General features: G+C 37.9%; 2 protein-coding genes across 2 annotated transcripts; both read left to right on the plus strand.

The window, feature by feature from the left end:
- Positions 1-5,015: 5,015 nt before the first annotated feature.
- Positions 5,016-9,355, plus strand: LOC143876549 (uncharacterized). Its single transcript, XM_077378260.1, has 8 exons — positions 5,016-5,258; positions 6,435-6,579; positions 6,682-6,850; positions 7,017-7,287; positions 7,434-7,699; positions 7,808-8,023; positions 8,616-8,724; positions 8,865-9,355. Exons 1-8 carry the CDS (start codon positions 5,108-5,110, stop codon positions 8,924-8,926), a joined length of 1,389 nt encoding a protein of 462 aa, XP_077234375.1. The 5' UTR covers positions 5,016-5,107; the 3' UTR covers positions 8,927-9,355.
- A 2,672-nt stretch (positions 9,356-12,027) lies between these two features.
- Positions 12,028-13,167, plus strand: LOC143886257 (early nodulin-like protein 8). The gene is made up of 2 exons (XM_077390196.1): positions 12,028-12,360; positions 12,494-13,167. The coding sequence occupies exons 1-2, from the start codon at positions 12,171-12,173 to the stop codon at positions 12,871-12,873; spliced, it is 570 nt and encodes a 189-aa protein (XP_077246311.1). The 5' UTR covers positions 12,028-12,170; the 3' UTR covers positions 12,874-13,167.
- The last annotated feature ends 1,353 nt before the right edge of the window (positions 13,168-14,520 follow it).

Here is a 14,520-nt window from a genome sequence, read left to right on the forward strand (position 1 = left end):
CCTGACCGAGCTGAGCTGAGCTCGAGCCTGGTTCTAGCCCGAGCCGAGCTTTTGAGCTTAACGATCCGAGCCAGGCTCGTTTACCCATACTCAAAACTGAATAAATGCAGTTGACTAGGCAAAAAAGAAAATGCAAATGGATCGGATCTGAATCAAAAGAGAAAAATAAAAGAAAAAATTATACGGCCTGTCCTTGGATTGACACATGACTCATACCTTAAAAACATGGGACTGGTCGTCCTAGTTTCTATTTATATTTTTTTAAACAAGCTTAGATGTCGGTAATAAAACATTAGAGGAAATTTGAATGATAAAAATATCATTATTTATTGATTAAATACTAAAACAAATGCCCTCACCATTAAAGCTACAAGTGGAATGAGGCCAACACTGACTGGAGTCTTTCCACACGCCCATTGGGCCCATATGGTGAGCCCAGATGGCGAAAGGTGGTATGTCGGCCACTAGAAAATCAAACTAAAATCTAACACTTAGTTGATATTGATCTTTTCCTTAAGTTCTCCTGGAAAATTTATCTTTGATATAGAAGTAAATTAGTCATTTTTAAGAGTTGAATTATGCTTAGACAACGTTTGGCGCCCTTTCTTGGCTTCCTACAAGACCTTTTTTTCTTTTTGTAAGAGGTGCCCTCCCCTAGGAGTGTATTGACTTACATAAATAAACACGAATAGATAAATCATTAAATAAATAAAGAATGAGGGATTATGAGCCAGGCCCTTAAATGCTCTCGCTAATCGAGATTATCCGCCATGATATTTAGGAGATTAATTACTAGAGAAGTTGCATGACCAGAGGTTTTTAGAAAGTAAAGTCCTAGAGGTTTTTATTGTATCAATCTATCCTGGTGTGATTCTTGTTGAAACATAGACTGAGAGGAAAGGGGCGCAGGTGCAGTTTCAAAATGAAGTCCTCTCTCATTTGATAGAGAAAATAGCCAAGATTTCGTGATCCATCCCCAACGCCCACTTCATAAGATGATCCAAACCACTCTTTTGATGGGTCATAACATAAATAGGTTGTACCCCATAAATCATCTCTATAGGATGATCCTAAACCTTCAATCTGAGAACTGAGCCCACTGTACTGTCTGAATAATACTAGAATTCAAGCCCACACATCAGAAAAAATCTCACTTGGCAAAACTTCCACCACATTCAACACAAAAGGTAGGAATTAGAGAGTAAGTCAACATCACAGTTGGCTTCATGACAAGTATGAGAGACGACCCGCCTACATCCAGCTGTGAGGATTAGTGTGATTCAGATCTGAAAAGTATCACTTTCTAGCAATTGCTGTCTTATTTGAATGACACTGTATTTCAAGTTGCTTTTATTTTGTAGGAAGCTTAGGTGTGATTGGCACAATGGTGATTTGGTGTAATAATCACTTATATAGCTCCATGTACGAACAACTGAACATCAAGTGGAATGGAGACCTAAACTCTGAACCTCAACTAGAAAGAATGACAGGAGTGAGATGGTAAGAGCCATTGCAAAACATGATGTCACCATAGCAATTTGCTTCATAGTGTACGACTAGCATGATTTGAAATTAAATCTCTTGTGGTGGGTCTCACTCTCTTGTGGAGTTATAACAAGCATGCCTCTAGTAGCTATAGGAATACTTATCTTCTCTAATAGCTATCCCAATAGTCATCTTTATCAACAACTATCCTTCTTAAACATTTTCTACACATAGAAGATTCATCTGAAGGCTCTCCCAAGATTGGAGAGAACCAATCCATACGGTTTAAGATTTGCACCCCATGTTTTGGTGGTTTGGGTCCCACCATCTATACCCAAACCCATATATAGGGTGGGGCCTTCTAATTTATGCCTCATGTTTTGATGAAAGGAATATGAGGAAATCGTCCACATGCAATGACCAATGCCCTGCAGTTGGAGCTTACTAGTTTATCTTGATGGACAATTTCCAATTTTGGTACATAATTTCCATAAAAGAGTCAACAAAACAAAGCATCAGCCACTGCTACACACTCATACTGAAATTTCTCTGTTTGACTACATCCTTCATAAAAGTCAAGCAAGGGGGCCAGGTGACCTTCACCGTTGATCAAGATCGAACGGCCAAAAGCTTTTACCGTCCAACACCCAGATCATTTCCCAATAGTGCTGCCGACGAGAATGAGAAAGTTGAGGAAGCTAAGGAAATGTTTTGGAAAGAAAAACTTTTCCAGAAATTATTGTTTTTCCACTATTTGATTACAACTGAAAAACAGGAACTTAGACTAAGTAATTCTTGAACTATAGTGGGTCAAGTTCCTGTTTTCCAGCAAGTTCCTGTTTTCCAGTTGTAATCAAATGATGGAAAAACAATAATTCCTGGAAAGTTTTTCTTTTCAAAACAATTCCTTCAATCCAAACAGAACCATAGGAAAATTTATAATAGTACCCCCTCTAAATCAAGGTTTAAAATTTTGGTTTCGGACCCTGAAATTTTGAAATTTCGACCGAAATCTAGTACAAAAGTCAAAATCAATATTTTATTCAATATTAAATTTTGGAAAAACCGAAATTTTGACCGAAATTCTAAAATTTCGGCTTAAATAAATGACCGTTTCGGTTTTTAGTGGTTTCGGTAGAAATTTAAAACCATGCTCTAAATTAGCCATAATTATATCTCGAGGAATGCTAGATTATTTGACCAATCAGGGCACCCTCTGCCCCCTTTTTTAGTAAGGTGCCTCATGAATTATACAAATAAAACAAAAAAGTGAGCCGATGTGGCTGGTCTCTCATGCAAAAACAATTTTGCGAAACATGCCATGGTCCCTAGCAAATCCCTTAGGGCCCGTTTGGATACCTCGTGCATTTGTATTTTGAATTGGATTTGAGTTTTGGATAAAAAACACATCAATCATCTTCATTATCATGTTTTAAGAGAGAGACAGAGAGGGAGGGAGGGATATCTCACTGATGTCGGAGCAACGTCGAGGAGCATCGATGGTGAAGGAAGTTGCCGCAAATAATGATTTCCAAATAATGTCTCGCAGAACAGATTTGAAAATCAAAATTTTTTGCACTGATGTAGCTGACTTGGAAATCTAAAGATATTGTCCAGTTCAAAATATCAACTAAATCCAAATCTAAATCTTGTTGGTATCCAAACGTGTTACGAGATTGCTAGTGGCTCTTTTGTCTCCATTCACGAGGTGGGTGGTCTGTCATGCCACAGACTCTTTTGTCTCTATTCACGAGGTGGGTGGTCTGACATGCCGCAAAATGCCTTTAGCTACGGGCCCTAGCAAATCCCACGAATATAATAAAAGCTTGGAACAATTACCAATGGGAGACAAAAATTATGAGGAATTATCAATAGGACCCATGCTTTTCTAAAATTATCAACGAGGGACAAAAAAGGTCTTGTCAGTAAAAGTTGGACGAAAATGCCCTTTTCTTAAGCAACACGTTTTGCTCTTCCACTTTCCCCTCTTCTCTCTTCTTTCCCTCTTTCTTTTTTACTTTTCCATTTTCAACTTAATTTTTTTACCCTACCTTCTTCATCGTTTAGCCACCATTGGAGGTGGGAAAGCTCGAAAACTTGAAATGTGAGTTCATTCCAATCTATCTCTCTATATCTAGGTTTTGTTTTTCATTTGTTTTAGGGTTTTGCATTTCCCCTTCTCCCTTTCAATGGAGGATGAGGAAGATGAATCGTAGGGTAGAAAGAAAAAAAATCGGTGAAAATGAATGAGTGAAAAAAACAGGAAGTAAAAACGTGTTCATAAGGGACTTGATAAGCCCGTTCGGAATTTGGTAACCCCATTTTGATACTGGATAACCCCAATCCCACAGACTTGAAAACCCCTTCCAAAACTCCAGTACCCTTGGCTAATTTTAAGGGACTTGATAAGCCCATTTGTAAATTGGTAACCCCATTTTGATACTAGATAACCCCAATCCCAAATACTTGAAAACCCATTCCAAAACTCTAGTACTCTCGGCCAATTTTCAGGGACTTGATAAGCCCATTCGGAAATTGGTAACCCCATTTTGGATACTAGATAATCCCATTCACACAGACTTGAAAACCCCCTTCCAAAACTCTAGTACCCTCGGCCAATTTTCAAGGACTTGATAACTCCATTTGGAAATTGGTAACCCCATTTTTTATACTAGATAACCCCAATCACACAGACTTGAAAACCCCCTTCCAAAATTCCAATACCCTTGGCCAATTTCCAAGCACTTGATAAGCCTATTCGAAAATTGGTAACCCTACTTTTGAGAGTTGCTAACCCCCTTCCAAAGAGTTGATAAACCCCTTGTGCTACAAAACCCCCTGCCTATAGCAATTCTTCTAATGGCATTACAATTCTGCTCATGATAGAAATAACAAAAGAAATTGATGTTGTTTTCATTAATTGTGCTTCATGTATTACATCACAATTTGTGTATTACAAAAAAAAAAAATTTAAGTACATCAAAAAATGTGTATCCATCCATTCATGTATTACATCAATTTTTTCTTATACAACCAATTGCCTTCCAAAAAGTGAGTGAAGCCATCCATGCATTATCTCCTGAACATACCCTAAAATACAAACCGCTTAAATCTTAAACAAGATAAACAAGAAATAGAGGAATGAAAAATAGTGCAAAAATCCTAAAAAAAAGAAAAACAAAACCTAGATATAGAGAGATACATGGTAATAACTCAACATTTAAGTTTTCAAGATTTGCCAGCACCAATGGTGGCTAAACAAGGAGGAAGATGACTAGTAGGGTAAAAAAAATCAAAAAGTGAAAATGGAAAAGTAAAAGAAGAGGGAAGAAGGAAAAAGCAAGATGGAAACATGTTGTATTTGTCTAGCTTTGACTGACAAGACCTCTTTTGTCCCTCGTTGATAATTCCGCCTAATTTTTGTCCCCCATTGGTAATTCTTCCTAAAAGCTTTCTTGGAAAAAAATTTCCAATGAGATAATTTTTCTTGCATCCAAACAGGGCCTATATAACACAACACATTAGAACTCCTAATCTCTCTCCACTCTTTCCGCATCCACATTTTCTCACCGGATTAGAGCTTTTCATTTTCTTCCTTCTCCAAGCATATCAACCTGTATCAATGGAGATCTTTTATTACCTCGTATTCGGAGCGCTCTCTATGGTCGTTGCAGTTCTAGAGCTGAGCAAGAACAGCAAAGATCGAATCAACACCTCGCCAGCTTTCAATTCCTTCAAGAACAATTACCTCGTCGTCTATTCTCTCATGATGGGTAACCACAATCTTAGATTTTTATCCTTAATTCCTTTCTGGGTCGTGATGATTTCGTGTTAGAATTGAGAATTTCTTACATTTGTGTTGTTTTCTGATCTAATTCCGATCTGGGTCTGTAATTGCTTTTTATTTTTTGGAGGGATCGGTGTTTTGAATCTGACCTTGTTTTCTTTGAGAGATTTCTTTAATCGGGTTTGTTTGGTTGTTGGATTTTAGGGTTTACGTATTCTTCCTTGTTTGGGGTATGGGATCTGAATGTTGATGGGCTTTTTTCTGCAATGTGTATGAAATGTTTGCCTTGGAATGATTTCTAGGTTTTTTTGGGTTGTCAGCTTTTCTGTTTTGGGTGTTCATTGATCTGATGATTATGTTGTTAGATTGTAATGTGGGTGTCATTTAGTTGCCTTTCTAGGGTCTTTCTTTGATGGATCTTTATTGGTTCTACTTTTTATTTTATTTTTTGGCTATTATTTCATGGATCCCTCATGTAGGTCTGTCGCTTGATTCAGCGTAGATCATTCTGGTTCTTTCAATTGTCTATGTAAAATTCCGTTGAATTGGAGATCTAATTACCAAACAAGTTGTAGAATCAACTACTCTTATGCCCTGTTCGTTTAAGATTATGACAACCTATTGTGAGTGCTAAACCAATTATTGGACTCAAAATTACGTTTATATTTGAATCCAATAATCGGTTTGGCACTCACAATCGGTATTCATAATCTTAAATGAACAGGGCCTTAATCTCGTTGAATTGGGGATCGAATCACCTAAAAATTTAAATTCAACAATTCATAGTTCTTGACTTCTTGTGCAAGGTCCAAGCGATATTTCACTCGAAAATTTTCTATATGGCTTGCCTTGTTTTTTGTTAGAGGGAATAAAATATTTGATCATGTAAAGTATATTTCATTTCATCATGTAAGAAGATTGGCTAATATGGAGGCCGATAATCTAGCAAGGGAAGGTTCCTCAAGGGTGGCGTAAGTAGTATTTTATTTTCTTCCCCCTTAAGGGGTGGTTGGCTATGATTGTCTTGTTTTCTCTCTCTTTTTTTTTTGTATTCCTTTGATCGTCTCGATCGCTGGGGTTCTCCCTTTGTTTCTTCTTCTGATTAATATAATTCTTTGGCATTCATTTTTGTTTTGATCTAATACTGTTTTTATGGCTGTAGCCGGGGATTGGTTGCAGGGTCCTTATGTCTACTTCCTATACAGTCAGTATGGTTTTGGGAAGGGAGAGATTGGACGACTCTTCATTGCTGGTTTTGGATCTTCTATGTTGTTTGGGACTATAGTTGGATCTCTGGCTGACAAACAGTGAGTTCTCCCTGAAAACAGGATTTATTCGTCATTCTTTAGTGATTAAATTGCTGGATTCTTTTTTCATTTGTTTCTGACATATTCGTCTTAAAAATGTAGGGGTCGTAAAAGGGCCTGTGTAACTTACTGCATAACTTATATCCTGAGCTGTATAACTAAGCACTCTCCTCAATATAAAGTCTTGATGTTAGGACGTATATTGGGAGGAATCGCAACATCTCTCTTGTTCTCAGCCTTTGAGTCATGGCTGGTTGCGGAGCACAATAAGGTGAAGGATCTCACACATAGCCTTAAAAATGTCAATCATTCTTAGGAAATCTTTGTTCATGAGTTTCCCACTGTGATTAATATGAAGCTATCAAAGCTATTCATCTGCCGTATTCTATCTGAGAACTTTTTCTTAATTCTAAATATTTTTATCCTGATCTATGCAGAGGGGTTTTGAACAACAATGGCTGTCTCTAACATTCTCCAAGGCTATATTTCTTGGCAATGGTCTCATTGCCATTGTTGCTGGTTTGTTTGCAAACATGCTGGCTGATAATTTAGGCTTCGGCCCGGTTGCCCCCTTTGATGCTGCCGCATGCTTTCTTGCTATTGGCATGGCTGTTATCTTATCATCATGGAGTGAAAACTATGGAGATCCTTCCGAGAGCAAAGACTTGCTTACCCAGTTCAGGGGTGCTGCCGTAGCCATTGCCTCTGGTGATTCTCTGCCTTCATTTTAGTATGCTTTGATTCTAATTAATAATTTCATAGAAGCCCTATAAGGTTTTTTTTTTTTTTTTTTTCTGAAGCCCTTTTAGCTTTATTGTCAATAATATTTGATGTGGATCATCTTTTGTTACCAGATGAAAAAATTGCTTTGCTGGGTGCAATACAGTCGTTGTTCGAAGGTTCTATGTACACCTTTGTATTCTTGTGGACTCCTGCACTAAGCCCGAATGATGAGGACATTCCTCATGGTTTCATTTTCGCTACATTCATGTTGGCTTCAATGTTGGGAAGCTCCATTGCATCTCGGCTGATGGCCCGCCCAGCCTTGAAAGTTGAAGGCTACATGCAGATTGTTTTTGCAATTGCTGCTTGCACATTCTTGCTTCCCGTTATCACCACCGTATGTCTTAGTCTATTCATTTATCTTTGCCGGCATTAATTTTGTTAGTAACTTGGCAGGCATTCATTTTGTTAGTAATTCCACCTAGCAATCACTAACATTGAACAGTTCTTGGTAGCACCATCGTCGGTGAAAGGTGGGAGCATTTCGTTTGGGGGATGTATCCAGCTCTTTGGGTTTTGTACCTTTGAGGCATGTGTGGGGATATTTTGGCCATCTATCATGAAGATGAGATCCCAGTACATTCCCGAGGAGGCCAGAAGCACAATCATGAACTTCTTCCGCGTACCTCTCAACATTTTCGTGTGCATTGTTCTTTACAATGTAAGACATCATTTTAGTTTTTATATCTCTTCTGCATTAGAGTTTTTGGATACATAGAGTATACTGTTGGAAATAAAATTAAAAACATTGATTTACTGGGAAACATCAGGTTTTGAATTTTGAGTTATTTCAATTACCCTCATCAATACATCCAAGCCCAAATGCATGAACTGTTTCTACTGGAAACTTCTTTATATGGAATGATGATCTGTTGAAAGTTTTATGGGCACAATTGTTTTAGGCTACTGATACTGGCACTATCATGTTTGGATAATTGCACTAACTCACCTTGTCTTTTTAATTGGCCTCCCGACATCTTTTTGGGAATTGTAATAACCTTTTACAGCTTGTTAAGTAATAAAAGACAAGGTGAGTTCAATTTTCAAAAAAGAAGAAGAAAGAAGACAAGGTGAGTTAGTGCAATTATCAGTAGCCTTTTTTTTTTCCAATGGTGATGCACTTTCCATGAGTGGCTTGAATGAGAGGATGAGCCAAATGACATTAAAGCTGGTGAATTAGTTGTATTATTTCAACTTCACAATTTGGTGTCTTTGTGGACTGGTTCACTGATTTTTCTTTTGATCATTTTTAGGTGAATGCATTCCCTATCACTGTCATGTTTGGCATGTGCTCGATTTTTCTCTTCATGGCATCCATCTTGCAAAGACGGTTGATGGTGGTTGCGGAGAGCCACAAGTCAAGTAAGTTCTACATAGCAGTCATCTCATTCAACCACAACTAGTTATTTACTTATTTAACTTTTACTTTTATCTGTCTATGCCTTTTGGTCATATGCTTTCCTCTGAATAGTGCCCCTTTGTGGGAATGTGTTTCTTTGCAGAGACACAAGATTGGACTATAATGAAGGAGAGAGACACTGAGAGTGAGCCCTTAAACATCTGATGATGGTTAAGAGGGTCAAATAACTGAAATTCAGAGAGTTTTCTCATACTGCTTGCTCTTGCGACCAAGCCTATAAATAAGGTGAAGTATTATCTGTCTCAACAGAGGGGAATTATCTCGGCGAAAATCTCGATGCAAACTGGTGCCAAAGTTCAGGTAATCGACTTAGCCGTGGCTTTTGACTCACTGGTTCTCTTCTGTAATCTTGGGTATTCCTTTTTTATCCGGTTTAAGGCCGAAGATTTTATATGGAGCTTTTAGGATTCTTTTTTACCTTTGTTTTTTTGATACCATGTATCCTTGCAGTGCCTCTGCACAGTTTTTTCGTTTGGGGATACAGAACCTGTGTTCCTAACAGTTTTAAATATTTAGTAATCTCTCTTATGCTTCAATCAATTAATGAAAGCTATGCTTATTGATTTCTCATAATGAGTATGCAATTCACAGACTTGTATTCTAAAAGTAACTCCCCTTGTTTTAATTTGATATACATATTTTGTAGTTGGGAGATGATTTTTTCGCCCCCCGTAGGATTATGCCCGCCCCCCCCCCCCCCCCCCCCCCCCCCCCGGCCAACCCCGCAGGGGGTGGCGGGGTGGCGTGTGTTTACTTAGTAAGTGTGAGGGATTCCACCCTTTGCCTGCAACCACAGATGGAGCATTAGGCCCCCCCTTTCGTAAGCTATGAACTACATATCATAACGAAAAGTATTGCAAATAGTGACATGTAACTCTAAAACCATTTGCTTATTAGACCATATGCAACTAATTTTTTGAGGTATCTAAGACGCCCTTACACGTTTGATATTTAAAAAATGCGATGCCAATACATTCTGTATCATTTTGTTCCAAATTAATCCCTACCTACTAGATGAAAGATGCAACTCCAATTCTCAAGGATAATTACCCCCTTTGGCTCAATTTGAAGGTGCCAAAACCTTGAGGTTAGTGTCAGTGATCCAGGATCAATCATAACTTCAACTAAAATTACTTAATAACCCAAATTTAGGTTTTAGATTGAATCTCAGTTGTAGATTTTGGATTTGATAAGACCATAGGTTCAACCCATTGACACCCTTGATGTGATAGGCCCACTTCATGATTACTTCGACGATCAGAAAGAATCCATCAGCACTTGCAATGCTTCTATAAACATAATTGTTATGATTTTAAAAATGGATTTTTAAAATCAATGTGTACCATGGATTTTTTTTTCATGATAAATCGGTGGTCTCTAAAAATCACGAAACAAAAAGCAGGAAACTAGTGTCTCCAGGTGATAAAAGCGTGTAAAAATTAGGAAACAAAAAACTATACTCAAAATACAATCAACAGGAAACTAGTGTCTTCAAGTGATAAAAGTGGCTAAAAATTAGGAAACAAAAACTCAACTCAAAATACAATCAATTTTTTCCTGATTCGTAGCCACTGACACAGCCATCTTATCATGCCATCTCAAATCTCTCTCATTCTCACACCGCCCGACCGTCTCTCACCACTTGGAGAACGATTTTCATGAAAAAAAAAAAATTCCTGGCTGCCAAACATGGCCTAAGAGTTAAAAGAATTCACGATTGGATTCTTCAATGGAGATGATTTTTAGGGTATGAAGTATGTGCGATAGAGACCAACAAACGAATGCTATGAAACAATGGTACCCACCTATATTTTTGTCCTCACTTACTTCTCTCTCATTCTCACACCCGCCCAACCCCTCTCTCATCAGTTGGAGAAAGTATGGTTTATCATGAAAAAAATGTATGGTAGCCAAACGTAAAATGGATGCAACCTATAACATAAATATTGGATCAATGACTTTTGCATGAGAGAGCATCCACCTTTCATGAATTAAATGAATAAGACAAAATCTGCTGAAAAGCGAGCCTGTGTGGCTGTTCTCTCGTGCAAAAGTGAGCCATGAAATGCCATTCTGCAAAATTCCCTACAAATCCAATTAAAAAAAATTAACCCTCATGAGTGAACATTTTGGTCTTTCTGCATCATCTTTTTATTTCCGAACCCGTTTCAGAAGGGAAGTATTCACCCCAACTTTCTTCCCTAGACCACCTACATCTACTGTATTTATAGCAACTCTTTTTATACTAAGAGGGGTGGCCAGAGTAAGAAAAAGGGGCGAATATATCATTTCACTAGAAGACTGACTTTCAAAAATAGAGCCAGAGACTAAATATGATTTCTTCTGGAGTATGATACATAGCCATGTTACAATGGACAGGTTCCCATGTGAGAGAGGAGACACTTTTGGGTGTGTTTTTGTCCTATATCACATAATTTGTCGGTTACAACTGTCTTCATGTGCCTCTTTTTGGGCAAAACACTCACTCCCTTTATAGTCCTTTGATAAACAGAAATGCCCAACCTATCTAAGATATTTTATACAGTGTGTGAACCTGAAATCCAGTATTTTTCTACAGATCAGAGGGTTAGGATCATCTTGTGGAGATGATTTACAGGGTATGGGCTAATTATGTTATGGCCCAATAAATGAGCAGTTTGGATTATCCTATGAAGTGGGCTTCGCTATACTTATTAAAAAATATCAGACATTAGGCCCACAGACCATATAAAATCTCACATATCTAAATTCTAATTATCCCATTTCAGAAGAGGCTTCACGGTTTGGATTGGATCAATCTTGATGATCAATTTTTGGGTCCCACAAGAGGGGAGATGCACATGTCATCACGACTGTTGATCTTGTACAAACATCATGAGAGGACCCACATTGTCCTGCTCCCGATCCGGAAGATTAAGCATTACAAAAACAATCAATGGTTATGTTTTTCATCTCGGAACCTTAAAACTGGTGCGGATGGATCAAGTGGCTAGGGTCATTCGATCAAGGTGGTGTCTATGGTCATGAGCTCGACTTTGGTTTTTAATCGGTAGGACTGTTTTGATATCCACGCTCTCCTTAATTGTCTTTTAGTATTTAATGGGCTTGTGAGAGCTTTTTGGGAACTGTAATAACCAGTTGACAGCCTTTTAAATACTAAAAGACAAACTAGTAGAGTGTGATATCAAGACATTGGACTCTTGATATCATTTCCCAAAAAAAAAAAATAGATCTATAGTTTCACTGATAAAAAAAATAGATCTATGGTTTCTTTAGAATAAGAGAGGCATTCTGGTAATTACACCTTACTGAACTTTCCCTTTATCAATCACAGATCTAATGACCAAATAGATTTCCTCAATTTCCCAACTTTGACAGAGGAGAAAGAATGGCTTCTCCATTTCCCAAATATCAGATCTTGTGTGCACTTCATTTCCTTGTATTCCTCCAAACAAAAGTCCTTTGCTATCAATACAAGGTAGGAGATTTGGATGATTGGGGAGTTCCCACCTCTGCAAATCCCCTCATCTACACCAATTGGTCTCAAAAACACCAGTTCACGATTGGGGATTCTCTCTGTATGTTTTTCTCCTCTCCCATCATCATTCCACAAACATTTAAAGAAAAACCCAATTTTCTTCTCAATTGTTATCTTCATTTTTTTTTCACTTATGTAGTGATTTAAGTTGATGGGTCTGTTCTAATTTGCAGTGTTTCTCTACCCACCAAGTCAAGACTCATTGGTTCAAGTGACAGAGCAAGCATTCAATTCCTGCAACATTTCAAACCCCATCTTATACATGGATGATGGTAATTCAGTTTTTAACTTAACTTCACCAGGGAAATTTTATTTTACCAGTGGGGCATCTGGTCATTGCCAGAATTCACAGAAGCTTGAAATTTCAGTGGGGTCCACAAATGGGTCTGCTTTTTCTCCTTCAGATTCTTCAACCATGTTGCCAGCAATGTCACCTTCTTTTTCTAATGTCTTTGGTTCAATCCCAACCTCTTCATCAACATCCAAATTTATTCCAGTTTCTAATTTGGGTGCAATTGGGTCAGCAATTCTTATACTTTTCTCTTGCATCTAAAGGAGAGGGTTTAGTAGCCTGAGGGAAAAAATAGATTTGATTATGCAGTTTTAAGAGATTTTGGTAGTTATGAAGGCTAGATTTGTTCTTGGAATTGATTAATTTGCAATTCTTTTTCCAATTTAAGATAATAAAGTTACTGTCATTGGCAAATGTAATTCTATCTGTGGCTGTTCATGGGCTATTGATTGGTAAAGAGGCCTGTGTTGGGAAAGTAGTAATGAAGATTTGGAGCTGTTATTTGGACATATATATAGTTGAAAGCTTTATTAATATCTATCTTCTTATTTGTTAGTTCTTGTATGAAAAAGAAGAGTACTACCCATTTCCATTTTCACCTGTGGTTAAATTTTCGGGAACCATTGTTTTACAGGGATAAAAAAGGTGGCCTAAACGGGGAATTTTTTTTCTTCTTTATTTACCAAACCTGTCATATGCTCTCCTCTCTCACGGCCCTCTCAAATCTCTCTCACCGGTCCTCTCTACCCTTCTCTCATCTTGGGTAAACAAATATTCCATGAATTTGATTTTCATGCTTACCAAACATGCCCTTAGCCCATGTTTGGCAGCCATAAATTTTTTTTTCCCTGATAAATTAGCGTATGCAAGTGGTGAGAGGGGGGACTTGAGAGGGCACGAATGAATTGAGAGTAAGAAGTGGCTAAAAAATCAGGAAAAAATACGTGATAGCCAAACATGGCCTTATTGGAGTATGGCAAAGTAATGTGGGTGCTTAAGAGGGAAGAAGAAGAATTAGAAGGCAACTAAGAGAAGAAGAAAATAGGACCAATGCTCAATCCAATTGATATATCATCAATTGTATAAGTTTATCAAAATCCAAAATCCCCTTCTCTGGATTGTTTCTATTCCTTTAAATGAAAGACTCCAAGAGAAAATTTGTTCAAGCTCCTCCACTAGCTAGCTTACGAACTTACATATCATAAATTGCTTTCGAAGTCACAAAACTTGACTAGTTTGTGAACCCAAATATAAAATCTACTAAAACTTCCATAACTCTTTAACCACTTGTCTGATTTTTGTGCTCCTATCCGTGTTTTTTTTTAGTTGAAAATTAAGCTCCTATACATGTTGGAAACATGACAAAAATACCTACAACTTTCTAGTTTACCACATTTCCAGATTCTTCCATCTGGAAATCCAAAAAACCAGGTAAAAAATCTGGCAGTTGCATTATAGTGGGAATGGACCTTGGATCTCCACCTTAGCCACCTAGGTGTGACATAAATCAGGTCCAAAATCTAGCAGCTGCCTTATAGCGGGAATGCACCTTGGAACTATACCCAAGCCACCTAGGGATGTCAATGGATTGACTTAAGTTATACTTTTGCCTAGGGATGTCAACGGATTGACTTCAGATTGGATTCACCTATGTCTTGATCAAGAAAGAAATCCGTAGATGTGCGGCTCTTTGGCTTAAAGTAATGGGTATGCTCCCATTGATGTGAGTTCGAATCTCCCTAGGCTTACCCGATGTGTGTGGTTTACAGGTGATTGTGTGCATCCATAGGGAATAGTCCTGCCCTAAAAATTGGGGTGGGTACACCCTATGTCACCAAAAAGCAAAAAAGAAAAAAATAAAGAGAAAAAACAATCTGGTAATTACTTTTCCTTTTCCTTTTCGGGGCG

Source organism: Tasmannia lanceolata, unplaced genomic scaffold (assembly GCF_043159265.1).
Source record: "Tasmannia lanceolata isolate RefF3 unplaced genomic scaffold, GAP_Taslan_0.1 ptg000002l, whole genome shotgun sequence".
NCBI classification, from domain to species: Eukaryota; Viridiplantae; Streptophyta; class Magnoliopsida; order Canellales; family Winteraceae; genus Tasmannia; species Tasmannia lanceolata.